The following is a 20777-nucleotide window of genomic DNA, read 5'->3' on the forward strand; positions in this document are numbered from 1 at the left end:
AAAATTCTCCACTCACTGGGGAAGGGTTTGTAGTGGGCTGAGCTCTGAGAAACCTGGAGCTGGTTTTATGGCTTCCCATTGAAACCTGGTGGAACCCTGTGGTGTTGACTGATTTCCCTCTTTGCCACTCATGTGGCTTTGATCAAACCCAGGACTTGGAGAATGACACCCCCAGAAACTGGAACCACTGAGTTTTGCCCTGTTCTGCTGTTCATTAAAGTGTTTGTGATCTTCCAGTTGTGGATGGTAAAATGACAATCTTTGTGGCTATCCAGGATGCTGGTCCTATGGCAGAGCTCCTACACAGGCCCTGAATTAGCAGAGTCATTGCAAAAGTTGCCAGAATTTTCTTTGCCCTATTACTGAGACCTTAGCTGGTGACAAAACACTTGAGGCAGGATGGTGCATTGCTGACTTCAGGGCAAACATCACATTCTGTTGCACGGATGGAACTGAAGCTCTGCTAAAGGCATTAAGTCCTGGAGGAATGGCTGGTCCTGGGGGCTGGGGATGACAAGCCATCCTGGTTTTCTTCTGTTGCTGCCCGTGTACCTCCAGTCTGGGTCATCGTGCCTGAAGGTTCCCCTTTCGTGGGGATTTGGGGAGCAGGGGCGCAGGGAAGCCTGTGCAGCATGGCCCAGAAGGTTTCTCTCCTGTTCTGTGATCCCCTGCCTCTTCCACAAACTGCAGCCAGCTCCACAGTGATTGTGCAGAATGTTTTAGCATGGCTTCCCTGGAAGAGCAGGCTGACCTGTCCTTGGGGAAGGAATGGTCACCGTGCAGGGCTCAGCTCCTCACCCCAGCATTATGCCCAGAGGAGCCCCTGAGCATGGGTGGAGCCTGGGGGGCTGAGCAGGTCATGCTGCTGTGGCTTTCCTGTCCCCCCTGGGATGTGATGGCTGAAATGGCTAAAGACTGAGAGGGTCTGACAGCGTTTAGTTTGCGTGGGGTGGGTTTAATGGTAGCATATGTAGGCCTGCAGTACTGAAAAACTCACTTGATTTCAGTGGGAAGCTGAATTGGGCTATGATGGAAATCCTTCCTTTGGCTTTGCTGAGCATTAAATGAAGTCCTGTGTGATGCTTCATATCTACTTATCCTGTATCTACTCCCTAATATCTTTTGATGCACACCTCAAGGTGCTGGTGTACATGACATGTGACATTCTAGGTGTAGCACCAGTAACTCAGCAGTTAAAGGGGAAAACATGTTCTGGCAGAAGGTTATGAGTGAGAAGAATTTCCTCTGTGCTGAAGGACTTGATGCTGTTGCGTGATGCTGTCACTCCCTCCAGTGCTGTGTGTGCTATGTGAGAGTCCTGAATGCAAAGATCCATATTCTGCTGTGTTCAAAGCCCAGTTCTGTGTCTGTTAGTCTTGATCTTCAGGCTGAGCTGAGCCAAATTTGCCAATATCTCAAACCAGTGGCTCCATGGGGAAAGGGGTCCCAGGGGGGTGGGCATTCAGCTGTGGGGTGGGTGGGGAGCAGCAGTCATGGTCAGAAACCTCCAGCTCAGTGCTTATCCTGGCTCCCTCTGTGAGGAGGAAAAATACTTTAGGGTTGTGGCTTTCTAAGGCAACTCCTGGAGCTTTGGGTCACTGCTTCCAGTCTGAGATTGAAGGATTGTGAAAGGGAAAGGGCCCTGTCCCCCTTTCTGCCACCAGAAATGAGACCTTCTTCCAAACAAAAACCTCCCCCAGGTGAGAAGAGGTGTAAAATCAGGCACTGGCACGTCCCCTCTCCATCAGTGGTGCTGGGGTGGCTGAGAACTCACTGCCACATCTTCCTGCAGCCACAGTGCCATCAGTGTGCTGGTGGGATGCCATCCCATCTGGGAACCATTCTGGGGTGGGAACAGCCCCTTTCCCTGCTGATACTGCTCAGGACTGGGAGTCAGAGTCAAGCCTGGGCTATGCAACCCATCTCCAAAATAACCTCTGACTTCAGGGCTCTCCAGGGTCCCAGGGAGCTCAGTGGCTCCAGCACCCCTCTGGCTCCCCAGAACACCACGTGTGGTTCATCTGCAGTGTTGCCTGTGGATGAGGTGAGGGTGAGCTTTCCAACTGCTCTGGAGGCTTAGACTGAGGCTTCTAATGATGTTAGTGGGATTTGAGTGGCTGTGGGTGCAAGCCCAGAAGGTATTTCAGAAAACATCTCACGAGTGAGGGGTAGAGGGAGAAACACTGTTGTTCGGGTGATATGAGATTCTGGGGTTTGGGTTTTTTCTTACTAAGTATGATGTTTCCCTGGCATGTGTTCAACTCATCCTCTTTTCTAACAGAAAAAGTAAAGCTGGATGTCTTGCTTTGCTTGCAGTTGAAGGCACTGGACCGGATAAACTTAACCGTTGTCTGAAAAATTTTTCTCCTCTTGGATAAGAGCATTTAACAAAAAGCAATTACGACCTCACGCTTTCATGCTTTAAAAAAAAATCATTTCAATTTCAGCTGATGCTTGTTATGGCTCTTATTAACAATGTTTGAACCAAAAAAGAGGTCCAGATGTGATGATTTTATTTATGCCAAATTGGGTTTTGGTCACTGAGCTTGCATTTGGATAATTCTTTTTTCTTTTCATTTTTCAGCCTGATGGCACCAGTAAGGAGTGTGTCTTCATTGAAAAAGTCCTAGAAAACAACTACACAGCACTGATGTCTGCAAAATATTCAGGCTGGTATGTTGGATTCACCAAAAAAGGGAGGCCACGGAAAGGGCCCAAGACCCGGGAAAACCAGCAAGATGTACATTTTATGAAAAGATACCCAAAGGGGCAAATGGAGATACAGAAACCTTTCAAGTACACAACAGTCACCAAGAGGACTAAGAGAATACGACCCACCAACCCCAGCTAAAAATAGACAAAAACAGTGTCACAATAAGGAACCACAAAAAAAAAAAAAGAAAAAAAAAAGAAAAAAAACTGCACCAGAGGAATATTTTTACATTAAAAATAAGGAAGAAGCTCTATTTTTGTACATTGTGTTTAAAAAAAATAAAAATAAAAAAAATTAATAAAAGACTAGATGGCAAATGCTGGGGAAAGCTGTTCGGGATTTATTGTGACTTGAAAAATGAAATGAACTGCTCTATTTAAATTGACTTCTTGTTGTTGATGACACACAGGTGCTTATTTTGCTTTTTCGGAAAGGACAACTTTTCAAGCATATCCCCAGAGGGAAAAAAAAAAGAAAAAAAAAAGAAAGAATTATTAAAAATAAATAAATAAAACCAAAGAAAATCAAAGTTCTTTCCCAAAGTTACTGAGACCCTGCCCCGCCAAGTGCCGGTTTTGCAGTAATTATTTATTGCCTGCTGCCCGCCGGCCCAGGAGAAGGCGGAGTGTGCTGCAGGGAGTGAGTCCCGTGGAGTTCTCGCGCATCGATCCTCTGTAACCTTCCTGACGACATAGGGTGTCACGGCTCCGTGATCCTGCATCGTGCTCAGTTCTGGAGAATGCTGCTAACTACATTCAAGTGACTACAAGATGACCTAGTACACCAATGATAAGGGAATATTTTAAAACCAGCTATATTATATATATTATATATATATAAGCTATTTATTTCACCTCTCTGTATATTGCAGTTCCATGAACCAAGTATTACTGCCTCAACAATTAAAAAAATTATTTAAAACATATGTACATATTTTTGCTGTTCACACTTCTTTCCCCTCCCTGAGTAGTTTTTTTATGCATATTTATCCTCTATGCAATGCCAGCAGGAAATGTTCGGGGTAGTTTTCCCACTATAAACTCCATTGCTAATTCTGTAGTTCCTCCTGCTCCTTAATACCATCTTCCTCTTCCTCCCTGGTTGTTCCCACAAGGAAGAGTCTGGTGTGGGGTGCTGGTGGGCTGAGTGTGAGGGAATCCATGGTGGTGTTTGTCAGGAGCAGCATATTTGATACTTGTCAGTCCAATGAATATTTCCTAAAGCTGTGGCCAAGCAGAAAGTAAACTGGAAAATGAGCATCTGACTCCATTAACACGTACTTTTGTGTAGCTTGTGTTTCCTTCATCAGAGATTGTAGAGGGGCTCTTACTTTCAGCTGTTTAATTCAAAATTTAAAACTTGCCCTCAGCTGGACAAATCCTTCTCCCGTGTCCTGCATGGCTTTCCCAGCCCATCGAGAGACTCACTTCCCTGGTTAGTCCAGCCAGCTTTCCTTCCAGGAATTCTGCACAGGGTATGGGTGATGGAAAGTGCCCCACAAACAGCAAGTGGGGAAAAGAAGCAAGGTGAAATAACTGACCTCAGATTTTAGCTGGAATGGCAACAGAGCCCAAGTGGAGTTTTAAGGAGAAGCTTACTTGGCTTTTCCTTCTTTCTGTGTGCAGACATGGCTACACTCCCTAGTTACAGCCAGGGCTGGAAATGCTCAAAGCCACTAAGAAAGCTTTTTCTTGTTAATCAGAATGACTCTCCCAGAACAAGCTTTCCCAAGATAACTTTGAGAGCTGCAGCCAAATCCTGCAGATCAAAGCTGTTTGGGAGATGGTGCAGATAAGCATGCAAGCTTGAGGATGCTTATCTGAACCAATCTCCAAACCTTGCAAGCCTAGAGAAAAATGAGCAGTGCTAAGCAGGGTCACTCCATGCTGCTCCAGGAGAAGCTGGGCAGCTGTACAGGTGATGTTGCACCCCAACTAAGCACAGGAGGTCACTCAACAGCCCTTCTCCCAGTGGATTACTGGGAGCTGCTCTCCTGGTGCACCTGGAGACGAGCACAGGAGCAGGACCCAATGGTGGAATTGGTTGGTGGGGCCTGGAAGGCTTTGCCAGCTTTGTCTTCAGATTGATTCATGTGGGAAGTATTTGGGGAAAGTTCAGAGGAGTGCTGGGGTGGAGGGTTGGGAGCAGCTGGAGATTTGCTGTGTTAGTACCTCTGAGAGGAGAAACCCAGTTGATTTCCAGAGTGAGAAAGGTTTTATGGGTGCCTTTTTTCTCCTTGAAATATTGCCATGGCCCATGGCTCTGATGGTTTCACTGTTAGAACAACAGGGTTTGTTTGCCACTGGAGAAATTCAAGGGGGTGGGGGGCAGTAAATGCTGGAGAAGTCTGGGCAGAAGGGATCTCCTCTGAGGCTGGGAGCAACAAGGGAGGATCTGCTCCCACAGTGTCGCTGACTTTGGAGATTGGCACATGAAATGAGGTGCCATGCAGTTGGTAACTGGGGCCTCTGTCCCTCAAGAGTATTTTCTGGACAGCAGTGGAGCAGGTTCCTCAGGCTGGAAGAATCGGTGTGGTGAGGAGATGTGATGCTCACCTGGATTAGGTGATGCTGGAGGTATTTGTTGGCTGATGGCACACAATAAGTGTTTGTGTTTGAACATCTGCTCTTCAGGCTTTATTAACCACAACAAAAGCAGGGGCAAAGATGAGAAGAATCCACAGCAGGTCCCTTTCAGAGGACCTTCATGTTGGACAAAAGGGTGCTCTGGGTAGGATATGTTCAAAGAATGGACAGAAATGGAGGAAATCCCTGCTGTGCCCAAGGAGGGACAACCCTGTGCTTGTGGCATGTGGTGCTCCTGCCCTGGCTGGTGCTCGAGGCTCAGGCCAGGGGCTGCTTGTAAGTGGGTGTCAAAGGCCCCTTGGCCAGGTCACTGTCACACCTTCAGATCAGAGAATTAGCTCGTCTGTGGTGTTTAACCTAATTTTGTCCTTTCAGAAAGTCTTTGGTCACCCTGAATATGAGCTGAGATTTCCCGTGTAGGCTATTCCATTTGATTTACTTTATAATTGAAGGTTGTTAATGAGGGTTTAATTGCTATTGTAGGGTTCTCATCAAGAGCAAGGAGTGTAACACAAGTGATGGCATTAATGTGTGTGGAGCTCTGAGTGGGCACACTTTAACCAGCACTCTGCTTAATTTGGTTTAATAAAAGCGTATTGGAGCTACTGTCTCAGAAATACTGCTGGATTTGTCACAAAGTTTCCATAGGTGAGATCAGAGAGCAGCACAGCCTGATAACACCCTGGTTGGCTTTGTCGGGTGCAGGAGCCACTGAGCCCAGGAGGGAAACTTTGTGGGTCCAAGGAAGTTTTTTGAGCATGTTGCACAAACCTGAGCTGTTTGATCAGACCTTCTGAGTGGTGGGTCTCCTGTGCTGTCCCTGTGAGGGTGAAGGGTCAGTGGTCACAGCTCAGCTCAGTGTCTGGTCCAAGTAGGGCAAACCCTTCACCATGGTGGTGTTGTGCCCTGCCTGGGGCTCACCACTGGCCAAGAAGACAAAGTGTCCTGGTCCCTGTGCAAGATGTCTGCCAGCCCCCTGCCAACCTGCCCTGGACCACACAGCTGTCAGCAGGTGGGAGCAGATCCAGTCAACATCCCTGCAGCTGGACCCCCAAAGCTGGTGTGCTCTTTCCTGCTCAACAGCAGAGCTGCTGTGGTCCGTGTCTGCCTTGATGATGCAAATGCAGGTGCTGTGGCAGGCTCTGACCTGGAGTGCCCTGATAGAGCCTGATCTGCCCCTCGGCCAGCAGCTGGCTTTTGGCAACACTCCATTGGGAGCACAAACATGGGAAATTGGTGTTTGTTTCCTTGTGCTGTGCTTGCTGTCTTTAGCTCAGGATCATCCCCGTGGTGCTGAGTCACACTGACAGTTCAGATGAACTTTCCGCAGATGTGAAGCAGAGGGGCAGCCTCTTCCAGGAGCAGGTTTGCAGTTTTAGCCATGCCCTTCTGCACCTGCCCAGTTGTAGCCTACCTATGATAGGAACAGATCCCTTCAACTGCATCTCCTACACATCAGCATGTGTGATATCTGTGCAGTTATAACAGCTTCTGGGGGCATGGCTGATACATCCTCCAATAAATGTCATGGGTCATGCAGCTGTCATGCAGCTTTGATCTGCAGGATTTGGCTGCAGCTCTCATAGTTATTTTGGGAAACTTGCTCTGGGGAGAGTCAAGGTGAGAAGGAAGCAGCCAGGTCAAAAGTAATGAAGTTTTGGGGAGGCGTGCTGCCCTAGTAGGTCAGTGACAAGAAGACTCAATTTCTATGTCCTTGGCTTCTGGAGTTCAGGGCACAGTCCAGGTGAGCTGGATGCCCTCACACCTGGGAGCCCTGCATGTCTGTAGGTGGATGTTGGAGTGGAGCAGAGCTTGGGGAGGACTCTGGAAAGCACTGTGAGGCCTGAGCTCAGCTCAGCCCTGCCTGCTGCACTGCCTCAAACCACCATGGTCTTTGCAGTAGATTATTTACCTGGGCTCATGGAAACATGGCAAGGTGGAAGCTAGGCGTGGTTTGAGCAAACAACCAGCCTACATCAGCTCTTAGAGCGAGGCTTGACAGGCACACATACAGACCTATGGATGTTCATCAGCTTTCCTTGATTCTCTGAGCAATTTGGTGTCTCTGTATCTTCACAAAAGCAGTGGAACAAGATTTCAGCCATGACTTTAGACCCCAGCTGGAGAAGATGGTCTTTGTGCTGGGAGAGTTTGTCCACCAAGGAAGATCTGACTGAGCAATTGGAATTGACTCTAGGCAGGACAGGTTGGGTAACTTTGGGCCCCAGAACATGCAGTGTTACCATGCCTACCTTTGAGAAATAAGGCTGGAATATGGGAAAAAGTGTGTGCATAGTGGTGACTGGGCTTTTTCAGGGCACTGGCTTACTCTATGGCACAAGTACCTGCAGATACAGGAGGAAGAGAAGCTGTGTGTGTGTTTGGGTCTGTGCACACCCCCTGCACAGCCCCGAGCAGGCTCAGTCACACTCATCCAACACAGAGAAAAGGGTCACACAAAGCAGGGGTGTCCCCCAGGAAAACAGCTTTTCTTTGCTGTCCACTCTCTAGGTATTAAACATCGTGGTTTGTGTCTGCTGTGAAGGAGAGCAGGTATATTCCTATGCATAATTTCCTGGTGCAGTGCCAAAGGGTGGAAGTTTATACTTAAGATTCACAACAGCTGTTTAAAGTGCCTATGTCTCGTGCCAGCCATACCACCTGAATGGCCAAGGGATATATATAAAACTTCAATTATTTTTTGAATGTTTGTTGTTATTCATTTGGAGACAGATGAGAGGAGATTCCTCGCAAATGATGTAACCTATGTAGACTGTTATTTCCAACAGTGTGAGCTGAAAAATTAGGGAGGAAAAACCAGGTCAAACTGAAACTTTTCTTTTTTTTCTTTTTTTCTTTTTAAGTGAGACAAAGTACTGAGTGGAGTGATTTGGGTTTACCAGAGACATTAATTCACCCAATTAACAATTTCTTTAATTTCTTTAAATATATGTGATTTCATAGAAAAAAAGATAAACAGAAGCTTTACTTTGAAAGTAAAAAACAATTATTTGATGTGTAAAATAGTCTCCTCTGCCTATTTGTCAGTTGAAACTGATTTGATTCCCCCACTGAAACTTCAATCCTACGGCAGTTGGTTGTTTCTTTAGCAAATGCTGCCTCTCTCCACTCTCTGAGGCCCTGGATGGAACCTTTTCCAGAGCCCCCTGATATGTGCAGAGCCCAAACCTTCTCTGGGTTGGTCTTGTCCTACTCATTTCTGCTGCCCTCTTGCTGCCCCCCTCCTTTTATCAGAGGCTGAATCCTGGCTGATGGGAACAAAACTCAGAACTCTGTTTCTCTCACGGCGTTTTAAGCTTGCAGTGCCTGTGTTAATGACATGTACTGGAGGCTCCATCAAGACCTGTAAATTTAGTGGCTCCTGACACAGACAAGCCAAGTTGTGAACTCTGGGCTGGTGGTGACCAGTCCCTGACTGTGTTTGTTGTGGGTGGGACTCGTTTCTACTCAGAAAATGATGGAAAGTTTAGTCCAACCAGTGCAGTGTGAAGGTGGCTGACACCTGCCTGGGCAAGGGCTGATTCCCAGCTTTGGAGGAGACTAAAGGATAACTGTCTGCACATCCCAGTGGCTGCCAGGCTGGAGGACCCGTGGCTGAGCCACAGGAAGCAGAACTGAATTATGCTGGGCTTGGAAAACAACCGGTTGAATTTCCCAAGCCACATCAAACCCATCTAAAGAGAGATGAATTGGTCTGCTCAGGCCTAAAGGATAGAAAACACTGCCTTTGTTTTGAAAAAAACAACCGCAGCGGCCAGGAATAACAGGAGATGTAACCGCAGCAAAGGCTCTAATGGGAGTTTCCTCCTCGGTTAGGCAGCACAGGCATCCTGAGGTTCACCGTGTGTTTTGAGGGATGTCCTGGATGCAGGACAGCATGACCCAGCTGGGGGAAGCACTGCAGGTGATGCTGACATTCTCCTTCCCTGCTGAGGGCTTGTTCCTCCCTTGGGATGTGTTTTCACCGGCTTGTGCAATCCCAGTCTTGGAAGGGCCATTTTTGTTCTGCAGAAGAGGAAACCCTGAACCTGCTTAGACCCTAAACAAGTACAATGAGCTGTAGTAATCATTGTAGAAAATTTGCAATTGGAAAATTTTACCCCAAAACTTCACATCTTGGTGATCCAGAGACCTGTGCCCATTTTGGGGTACAGCACTATCACTACCCAGGAGAGAGGTGCCACCAGAAACTCTGGCACAGATGGAGCAGCAAGGATGTAGGGAAAGGCTTTCCCAGTGTGTTGTGAGGCTGTGCAGAGTCAGCTGGGAGCAGCCTTTGTCGTGGCCAGTTTGGAGCTGGCTGGGAGCAGAGCCCACCATGGCCAGGTGGAAGGTGACCATGGCACAGGCCTGGAGCTGCTGTGTGCCAGAGGGATTTGTGGACAAGGCTGGAGGAAGCAGCATGAGGAACGAGAGGGAAGGCGATGGTGTGCAAAGGGCCATGGCCCAGCCAGCAGTGCCTGAGTTCCTGGGAGGTAGCACATGTTACTTTGATCAGATGATTGGATTTGCATGAATCAGAATGTAAAAATCTTGGCTGGGCTTTACAAAGGAGTCTAGAGAAATGAGTTGCCTCTTTATCTATGTATCTGACACGAGCACAGAGTGAAATCCCTTCCACTCCTTTGTGGGACCGTTTTCCAAGGAGAGACAGCTCTGTGGAGCTTAGATGTTGTTTACAGCCATGGCAGGCTTTCGGGCTGTGATCATCTCTGCTCAAGAGCTTTCAAAAGGATAAAATGAGTCTCCTGTTGTAAGGACTGAAAATAATCCTAAATGAATAACACACATGCAGCTTTCACAGGCACACATTTCAGAGCCATTGGAAATGTTGGCACATGCAAACAAACAAAACCACATGTCTCAGGCCTCTGGTTTTCATAGATTTCTGCATGCCATGACATTTGGGGGGGGTGGCATTGCCAAGAGCTAACGAACCAGATTCCCAGGCTTGACTTGCACAGCTGGCTCGGTGACGCAGGGACTAAGAGGGGAGGCCTTTGGACTGGGGACAGGCTCTGGGGATAGGCTCTGGGGACCAGAGCACCAGAGGAGAGCCTGCAAGGGGTGTCTGCCTGTGGTGGGACAGGGCAGCAGGAAGGGCTGCTCCCTGGGGAGCAAGATGTGCAATATGGAGACTCCAGAGAAAGGTTTAAAATCAAGAGGGTCTGGAGCAAGGTGTGCAATGGGGAGGCTCTCTAGAAGCAACCTGAGACCCAACTCCCCTGGAAAACAAGGAGGGGATCGAGAGCAATTGCTTGGAAACCCACAGCTGACAGCAATGCCAGAGCACTCTCTGGAGAGAAAGTCTGGGCGAGTTGCACGTGTGTGACTCCATCTGATCCTAAACTTGCCATGACAGTGACATTGGCAATCACCATCAGAGCCAACACCAGCCTCTGGGGACCCTGAGGGTGAGGGTTAGGGACACTGCATCTAGCAGAGCTGGCAGAGAGCTGGCCTTGTGCAGGCTGTGCCCTGCAGAGCAGCTTTGTGACCCACGGTGCTCACGCAGCTCGTGTGCACCATCCGTCTGCCTGCCTGCCTGTCTGGATTCCTTGGGAAAGGTAAAACACCGTTTCCTGCAGGGTCAGATATTTTGGAGGGGGAAGAAAGCAATTTGTGGCTGTGCTGTCTGCCTGATCAAAAGTGTTACCGGACTGAGCTACACAATGTGCACTCTTTAAACTGGTCCCAATTAGCCCTTCTTGCTAATGCTGCATTTCATTCCTGGGAGACTGCACTGGGAGAGCTGTTATGACTTTGTGATTGTGCACATACCTTTATGTGCTTTCATTCTTAATCCCCTTTTTGCAGAAGCCAAAAGGTCTTCCAGCCAAAAAGGAAATCAAAACCTTTTGTTGGCTGCTTCATAAGAATTAAGGGTGGGATGAAGGTTGTAGCAGGATCTTAATTAGCCATTGTAAATAACGAGAGCGGCAGTGCCTGCAACCATATACCACCTTGGGTTGAGATATTGTCAGACCACACAAAGCTAGGTGAATGGGCAGCACAATGGAAGATAAAATTCACCCCTGATAACTGCAAGGCAAGGCATGGTGAGGAATAATTCGAGCTGTGCCTGCACTCCGTCGGGTTCCATGTTAATTGTAATAATTTATGCTCACAAAACAAGTGCAATCAGAGCCATTCTGGGGTCTTTTTCCCTCTTTGCTGTTGTGAGAGTAAAACAAAATATGAGGATGGTTAAAGAGCGGGATGTAAAATATTCCCTAATTCATGTCTGCTCACAGCACAGAGCCGTAGGAGACCCTTGCTAACACGCCGAGCTTCTCTCTGGATATCTGACCTCAAAAGGGAATATAGTGGAAATAATAAGTGTTCAGAGGCTGACAATGAAAATACTTAGAGGCCTGGTGAGGGAATGCTTTATGTAGTTATTGAAAGGACTGTGCCTGCTTCATTTAGAGACAGGAAAGTAATGAATAGTCTAGACTGCAGAGAAAGTAAACTGGGATCTCCCACTCACCTGCTCTCCCAACACAGAGAAATTCAATGAAAGGCAGCGAAAATCAAAACTACTGAAAGAGAGTGGTTCTTGACTTGGGGAAAATTAACATGTAGCATGGAAATTAAGCTTTGGGGTCAGACTGTGGAAGCCTGGAGACCAGCTTTGGAAGGGCAGGGTGTTGGGCAGCACACCCCCTTACAGACTGCTGCTTCAACCCATCCCACCCAGTGAAAACCACTGGGGTTCAACCTTGTTTCATCCATATTAAATAGCTCTGGAGAAAGAATGAAATAATTCTGTGTGTGCTCTGAGTCCTTACCCTGTCTATGTCACAGATATGTCATTCTAAATCTCCTGTGCTGGCTGAAGGAGCAGCAAAGATGCTCCACGGCGGTGTCATGGGACACTTGTAGAGTCCATCCTTGGTCTGTTACCTTTCCATCCCCACAAGAAGCTCTATAGGCACCTCCTTCCAAGAAGACCTTTGCCCACGTCGCAGCCCTGGTTGCAAACTCTACCTTGCCTTTACTCTTGGTGCTTTTTTGGATCCCAAAATCCTTTGTGTGTCACAAAGGGCCCATCCCATCTGCTCAGGCTTGAGACAGTGTCAGTGTGGGATGTGGCAGCTTTGTGGCCATTGTATGGAGTTGGAGATCTGTCCTACCTCTTCACAGGGTGACCCAGACCTTGTCCAGCCCTCACTGCCCTTCCCATCAGCCAGCCAAACAACTAAGCAGAAGTGGTGCCATTCTGGAAGTGGAGAACTTGGGATTACTCATCTGTTCTTGAACATGGCAGGTTTTGCTCTCCATGTTTCCCAGCCTGATCCTACCAGCTCCTTACATACATCCAGGCTGAGATCTTTTGTCACCTGGGGGATTTGGGTGTTCAAGTCCCATCCATCTGGGACCTTGCAGCCAGATTTGTCCTGTGATTTCAGGAGCTCTGTGCACACAGCAGGCCCTTTGCTGCAGGATTTGAAATGGGTACATGGCACGGTTTGCTGGGAAGCATCGCAAATAGCTGCTGGGCGGGAGGCAAGTCTGGCTCTGACAGCTCGCAGGCCCTGCGGAGCGGCTGGGTGTCTTCTCCAGCAGCAGGGGGCTGGGCCTGGGCAGCCCAGCTCTGGGCCCAGCTGTGGGTGCTGCCGGCAGACGCTGCCGTGGGTGGTCTGAACGCAGCCCAAGGTGCCCTAATCTACAATCTGCTGCAGCAGCCAAGTGATTCAGGGCTGGATGTTTGCTTCGTACCTCTGCGAGGTGTGAACCGAGAGCGTGGCCTGCTCTTTGAGAGAACACAGGGAAGGCAGACCCTCACTCCTGCCAGGTGGCTCCTCCAAACAGAGGAGCCACACCACCACACCACACCGTTCAGGTGGTGGCACCACGGGCCACCAGCTCAGCCGCGAGGCTGGCAAAGCCCTTCTCTCTGCCAGGGCATCACTCTCCAAATGCACAGAACAAGCCAGATACCACAGGCAGCTCCCAGCCGCCTCGGGAGGCACGGATCGCCTTCAGGAAGTGACTGACTTGGCGAATAAACCAAAACCCTGCCCTTGGGTGGAATTCATGAGATGTAAATTTATAGGTGACTTCTGTGTAGCAAGGAAGACGGGAGCAGTGATGGAGTGAATTCCTTACGGCTGTGCTTCATTAAACACCTTTCCACCCGAGCCAAGAGGCTCCTACACCAGAACAGCAATCAAAGCCTCTCCTGGTAGCTTCACAGCCAGTGGGAATAGGGCCACACTGTCCCTTGGGACACAGACAAGCTCCAGAGTGGGTCTGGCAGTGATCAGAGGGGAGCAATGACACCTAAAGCAGCCCTGCTGATGGGGTCTGTCCTGCTCAAAGAGGTCAGAAAATCATTGCTCCAGGAGAAATTACCCCAAGTCCTTGAAAATGGCAGAAAAAATATGGATCAAAGGAGTGCAAAGAGATGAAAAATTAGCGAAAGTCACTTGTTTTCCAGAGAAGTGATGGTGGGTGCAGGTGAAAATGTGACTGGCTGGAGGCTCGAGAATCAGGGGAGGGCTGTGCCTCTGTCTGCTGGCAAATATCTGAACCAGAGCATTTTGTTCCATGATCTGGTTTTGAGGGTTTATTATCAGCTTCACCTCTGTCATGCAACTTCTCTGCTGTTTGAAAGGTGTTGCTGGTTCCAGACCAGGAAATGCATCTTCCTGGAGGGCACAGGGACACCTGCTAGAGATGTTGGACGTACTGGGAGGATCGAGGGGAAGATGTGAGCACCCATGTGCATGGGAGAGTCCAGGGCCTCTGCTGGGGTCCCTTGCCCTGCTGTATCTCAAACACATGCATTCAGTGTCCTGCAGTGATATCAGGGATAAATTGAGTCAATTATCTCCCACCATCTCTGTTGAAAGTGGTACTTAATCCTTCCCTTTAAACCTTTTATCTGACATTAAATGGTCATTAGTTTAAAAGAAAAAAGTTAAGCCGACTCACTTTCCAGCTGGAAAAACCTTTATAATTGCAGTAAAAATGCACCGAGGGCATGTACTGATAACATTGTTTTAGGGAACAAACAAAAACCACCATCAGTTTTGTATTCATTATTTTTCTGGGTAAATGAATCAAACAAACAGGATCACTGGTTTGCAACTTGTGGGCACTTTATTGTGTTTGCTATTAGACCTTCCCGGAAATTTCCCCAGTTAGAAGAAAAATTTAAATTACAACCAGCTACACGTTTCTGGTGGGAATCTTTCCCAATCAGAAATAGTAAAAAAGTCTTTAAGCTGATGAGGAGGAATTCAGATTCATCTCCCAAATGTTTTCAGTCAAACTCAGGAATCCAAGACCCTGCTACTTTTGGTGGGGAAGGTTGCTGATGGGGAATCCAGGAATTCTTGCCAAGGCTATGGGTGAAATGGTGAAAGCAGGTGACCTGACTCCTGCTCCATGGACTCATTAACTGTTTGCATGATTAAGGAATGGGCCTTTCCACTTGGCTGAGCACCTACACTACACCCACACGTACAACCAACACCTACACCTGCACTGTACCACCCTGGAAGAACTCAGGTTTTCTCCCAGGGCTCCTCTGCCTGGGATGTGTCACAGAATCCCAGACTGATTCAGGTCAGAAAGCACTTTAAAGCTCATCAGTCCCACCCCCTGCCATGGGCAGGGACACCTCCCACTATCCCAGGTTGCTCAGAGCCCCATCCAGCCAGGTCTTGGGTGCTGTCAGGGATCCACAGGCAGCCACAGCTTCTCTGGGCACTCTGTGCCAGGGCGTCCCCAGCCTCACAGGGAAGAATTTCCTCTTTATATCCAATCTAACCCTACCCTCTGTCAGTGGGAAGCCATTCAAAGAACAGGGAGGGAACCAGACTTGGTGGGAGCTGCTGGTAGAGTCAGCTCCCCTTTCTGCAGCTGACCTGGTGTGACCCAGACAAGGATGGGGGGATGCAGTTGGGGCCCTGGAGAAGCTCCCACCTCACCATGCACCCAGTGACCACTGGCAATGTCAAATTTTCCATGGATAACAGTGCAGTGCTCCTCCTGCCCCCAGCCCTGTGTCACCCATGGCAGGGCAGCAGTGAGCCAGAGCAGGGGACAAGGGAGGAGGTCAGCTGTTGGGTGAATCAGGGCTGTGTTGACATGGCCAATCCGGCTATTGCCATCAAAGTGTTTCTGATCAGTTTATATCTGAAGACCCAGATCAAGGTGTGCTGTGACCTCCTTCCCAAGATCCACACACTCGCTGCAACAGTAATCATGCTCCTTGTTTAATTTACTACTAAATGATAGATTGTGTGGTCCATGACCTGCTGCACTGGTGCTGCTGAATTCACATGGGAGGGATAAGGTTTCTGCACTGACAACTCCCATGGCTGTGGGACCTCAGCTGTGCTCCATGAGGTGCTGCTGATTTTGGGGAAGGTTTGTCACCAGGTAAATGAATGGGAACTGACTCCAACCTTTCAGGCTGTCCCCTGCATCTAGGCCTGGGTCCGTTTTTACACATGGACACTTTCTTAACAAGCCACACAACCCGCCTGTGGCTGCCCCATTAATGTTGGGTGAGTGGGTTATTTGCACTTGTTTGAACATTTTGCTTGTGCTGGCAGGGAGCCCTGCCTTGCTACCTGCTCTGCTTTGTTTGCCATAGCCAGGGAGCTGGTGGCACCAAACGCTTGTGGAGCTCCATGTATTTCCCAGGAACTCAGTCCTGTGCAGGGCTGTGTGGCAATAACAGGAGTAAAGCAGAACAGCCATGAGGACAGAGCGACAGCAGCCCCCGTTCCTGCTGCTGCTGCCTGTGGCTGCCAAGCTCTCCGCACTGGGCTGGGGTTGATTGAGTCTGTGCTCTTTGGTCTGGAGGTTTGTCCAGCATTTAGCACACCAGGGTCTTTGCACGAGAAAAACAATCCTAACTAAAGGGCAGGACAAAGCAGGACAGAAATGACACAGAGCAGGAGCTCCTTCTCTGTGCACAAGAGCTGCTGTGAGAGGCTCCTGTTTGCATAACGAAGAGCTTGGCTTTTGCTGTCTGCCTGACTCATTTATGCTTTTCTGCAGCTCCGAGCCCCAATCCAGCCAGACTTGACATTAGCAGATGCCAAATGAATATTTGCACAAATGTTCACCAGCGAGTTTTCGTGCCGCTCCCTCCCTCAAGGTGGCAAGTGTGGGTGTGGAGAGAGCTGCCCTGCCCGTGTTTGCGAACATGTCCCTTTGAACTCCCTGGCGGGGAGGGTGAAAGAGAGGGGAAAAGGTTTTCCAAGCAAGAAAATAAAAATAATTAATAATAAAAAAAAAGTCATCTGAACAGGTTCCAGCCTGTGTTATTTTGTTGTTAACCCAGAAACCTGTGGATACTGAAATCTGGGAAAGGAGTGGAGGAATGGAAACAGACTCAGTAAGAGTGGGAATGTGGTGAGAAAGAAAGCAAAGCCGAAAAAGCCTCAAATCATGACTTTGCTTTGTTGATATGAAAATTAGACACATACAAATTAGCTAGGAAGTATCTTGTTTCTTTCAGGGTGTTGGGGGAGGAGGAGGTATTAACCTTAGAAAGGGAACTCTCTGGCCACCCCGGGGAAGGTGGGAAGTAAGTGTTGGGTGATGTGTTGACTTTAATGCAGGAAAGGAGTCTGCTGCCGGGAGCAGCACTAATCCTGCGTCTGCCTTTGGGCTGCAGCTGTTCACATCCTCCTTTGTCTCCTGGATGCAAAGGATGCAAGGGCCCCAATCCAAGTGGTGCCCACACACTGTCCTGGGCACAGCGGCCCCTACCTTGACTGGGGAGGGCTGGAGGAGCAGAGTGGGGAGGGAATTTCCAGCTGAGGAACCCAAATCTGCTGACCTGGAGGCTGCCCATGGTGGGCACAGCAGTGGGTGCTTTGCCACAGGCAGGGAATGGCAGGGATTTGGTGGTGGCTCCCACAGGAGCAGGACAGACCCTTCCCATTCCCACAGCCCTTCAGTGGCTCAGGTGGGAGGCAGGACCTGGCCACCTTTCCCAAACCTCCTGAGTCTCTAGCCGGGTTTGCCACGAGCCTGGGAATGGGGAGCAGCAGCGAAACGCCTGAGGATTGAAGAGTTAAGCACACCCTGGCAGCGCTCCCCTGCCTCCCCTCCCCAAGCTCATCTAGCAGATGGGGGAAATACTAATTATCCCCGAGTGAGTGGTAGCTGTGTGGTGAGGGTGATGCTGTCCTGGATCTGTGCCATGCAGCTCAGCACAAGGCAGCACTTCTGAGGGAGCAGGGTGAGCCTGTTCAGGGTGACCCTCAGGGACGTGGTGTCACCAGCCTGGCAAGAGGATGCTGCAGCAGACCCTGCATGCAGGAATCAAAGCAAGGGCTGGAAATAGGCTTGGCTTTTCCCATCTTGCTGGACCATTGCTTTGGGCACACCGATACCCCAAATTCCTCCCAGGAATTCCCAAAAGAACAAGTCGTTGTTAATCACTGCAGTCCACCACTGCAGGTAACCAGAAAGCTGCCCTGGCAGAGACCATTCCATTAACAAACAAGCAAACAAACAAAAATCCATGGATTTAGCATGTCTGAGATGCCAAAGGTGCCTTGTCAGCAGGCAGCTGTCCCTGGGGTTTGCCGGGCTGCAGGGACTGATTCCAGCTCTGTCTTTGGAGTGAGGGTCTGTGCATCTGCCCCTCCCTTCTCCCCCCAGCTCCTGCCACCGCTCCGGGCTCTGCAGATGAAAGCTGCATTCCAAACAAAGCATTATTGATTATTATCCCCTCGAATTTCAGAGCAGGCTTGCATTTCATGTACACGCCACAGTCCATGGGCTTGCTGGAATAAATAACACATGGGAGCTTGTTCGTATGCCGAGTCAATAGGGAGCTGTCGGCTTTCATGCGATTTCACACATTTTTTCAGCTAGCTCAGCAATCCAAATGCAAAAATCCAGCAAACAGGGACATCGTGTTTATTTCTGACAATCCCTGGAGAGGGCTGTATCCGTAAACCAATGAATGGATTACACTCATCTATAGATGATGGGGTTTTTCCATCTGTGACAGATATTATATGGAAAATCTCCATTTAATATCTGATCCAAGAATAATTCAATACAAGTGAGTAATATAAGTTTAAAATGCTGTAAATCCTGCTTAACTCTTTCAGGGTGGAAGGCAGAAGCTGGTGGAATGGTGCTTGCCCACGGTATCTCGATTCAGAGACCCAACATCCATACAGCTCTTAGGAGCACAGGCTGTGACCAAGTGATCATATTAGACCCTTCTGAAGGACATTCTAAAAGCCTGTCTGGGAAATGAAAGACAGGTCTGAAACGCAGGGGTTGCAGGTGGATCTCAATGTTGTCATGATGGAATGCTGGTCTTCTGGACTAGTCCAGAGTCCTGGAATCATAGAATCACAAAATGTTTTGGGTTGGAAAGGACCTTAAAGATCATCTCCTTAAAGATGGAGAGGACCTTAAAGATCATCTCATGTCCCCTGCCATGGACAGGGACACCTCCCACTATCCCAGGGTGCTCCAAAGCCCATCCAGCCTGGCCCTGGACACTTCCAGGGATCCAGGGGCAGACACAGCTTCTCTGGGCACCCTGTGCCAGGGCCTCACCCCCCTCACAGGGAGGAATTCCTTCCCAATATCCCATCTATCCCTGCCCTCTGGCAGTGGGAAGCTATTCTTCCTTGTCCTGTCACTCCAGGCCCTTGAAAAGTCTCTCTCCATCTTTTTTGTTGGCTCCCTTGAGGGACTGGAAGGCTGCAATTAGGTCACCCTTGAGCTTCTCTTCTCCAGTCTGTGCAATCCCAATTCTCCCAGCCTTTCCTCATAGGGGAGGTGCTCAATCCCTCTGACCATCCTGGTGGCCTCCCCATGCCTGGATGGAGCACTCAGGGTTGGGTCAGCAGCTGCAAAATACTGGTAAACTATTAATGTGTGGCCCTCGGTTTGGAATTGATGCTTGTGGGTAAATAATCCCCACATGCATTGTGCACTGTTGGCTGGGGCTTTGCCCCTTCGTGGCACCAGGCCAGGGCTACCTTGCAGAGCAAGCTGGGGTGATGAGGCTGCTGCATGAGGTTCCTGAGCAGCAAAGTGGGGAGCACAGAAGCACCCTAAGCAGATGAAGAAAGGTCTTCTGGCCAGACTCTTGAAACATTGTGCCCTTGGGCTCTATGCATCAGCTCTGGCCTTTTGGGTCTTCCAAAGGTGGCTTCCAGTTATTCCTGACCTGGTTTGGTTTGGACAAAAGTGGCAGATCACGAGTAGAAAACTCCAGACCTCCTCCTGAGAGCTCACCAGGACATCCTAGAAGCAGTGGGAGAGACTGAGACATGAGCTGCATATCTGAAATGGAGGTGGAGGGGATCAGCTTCTGCTCCCTGCTCTGTTAGCCTGGCACCTTTAAAAAGTACTGTAGTCCTGGATATATACCAGCATAAATGAGAGCTGCTCACTAATGACCACAGATGAACAGGCTGTCACTGTGGGGCTGGCTCATGCAGCCATTAAAGGATAGAGGACCATTCCTGAGGTGCTCTGGTGCTGGTCAGAGGAACAAACCAGTCCTTAACCCACACAGTTGTCAAGTGAATAAAAAACCACTCTGGGATGAGAAATCAATACAGTACCAGCCAAAATGTGCTGTCATGTCCAGTGCCACAGGTCCAGCTGTCAAAACCTGCTTGGATGAAACTCCTGTTGAAGGTTTTTCCCGATCAAGGCTGACTTTTGACAAATTCAGGCTTTTTGCCCTGCTCAGGAGTCTCCATGGTGGCAGCTTGTTTTAGTAATGAAATGATGCATCTGGGTTGTGGGTTGGCTCCAGCTGGGTTTGGACAGTGCCAGGCCCTTGGTGCATGGGCAGTGATGGCAGGAGGTGCAGAACAGTGGTGAGTTTGTGCTGCTGCAACCCAGCCCAGCCTTAGCCAGCCCAGCCTGTCCATGCTGAGAGGAATTCTAGTGGGTATACACTGGGAAAGTTCAGAATATTGGAACTTCTGACCTCATGAAGAGCTTAGACAAATTCCATTATCTCTTGCTTTGCCAGCACACTGACACTGTGGTGTGTCTGCAGAGCTCCTGTCCTGGCTGGAAGCATCTCTTGGTCCAGCATGAAATGAAATACTTCAGTTTTCCTGCTGGAAGGAGCTGCTCACACAGAGTTTGCTCTGCAGACATTTCAATTTCAGGGAAATCTTGTTCTTTGAAGGGATATTCTGGACCCCACTGAATACATATAGACACAGATTATAGAACTGTAGGACCATAGTATGGCTTGGGTTGGAAAGGACTTTAAAGATCACCCAGTTCTAACCCCTGCCATGGTCAGGGTCACCTTCCACTGTCCCAACCCTGTCCAACCTGGCCTTGGACACTTCCAGGGATCCAGGAGCAGCCACAGCTTCTCTGGGCACCCTATGCCAGGGCCTCCCCACCCTCTCAGGAAACAATTTCTCCTCAATATCCCATCCATCCCTGCCCTCTGGCAGTTTGAAGTGATTCCCCCTTGT

General features: G+C 49.1%; 1 protein-coding gene across 1 annotated transcript in view; it reads left to right on the forward strand.

The window, feature by feature from the left end:
- FGF18 (fibroblast growth factor 18) overlaps positions 1-3636 on the forward strand; it is a 73426-nt gene extending 69790 nt beyond the window's left edge. The window contains exon 5 of the mRNA XM_085073230.1: positions 2585-3636. Coding sequence (XP_084929356.1) covers positions 2585-2851 — 267 coding nt within the window. The 3' untranslated portion in view covers positions 2852-3636. The remainder of the gene's footprint in view (positions 1-2584) is intronic.
- Positions 3637-20777: the final 17141 nt, after the last annotated feature.

The sequence above is a fragment of the Lichenostomus cassidix genome, chromosome 13 (genome assembly GCF_008360975.1).
Source record: "Lichenostomus cassidix isolate B80296 chromosome 13, HeHo_3.0, whole genome shotgun sequence".
NCBI lineage: Eukaryota > Metazoa > Chordata > Aves > Passeriformes > Meliphagidae > Lichenostomus > Lichenostomus cassidix.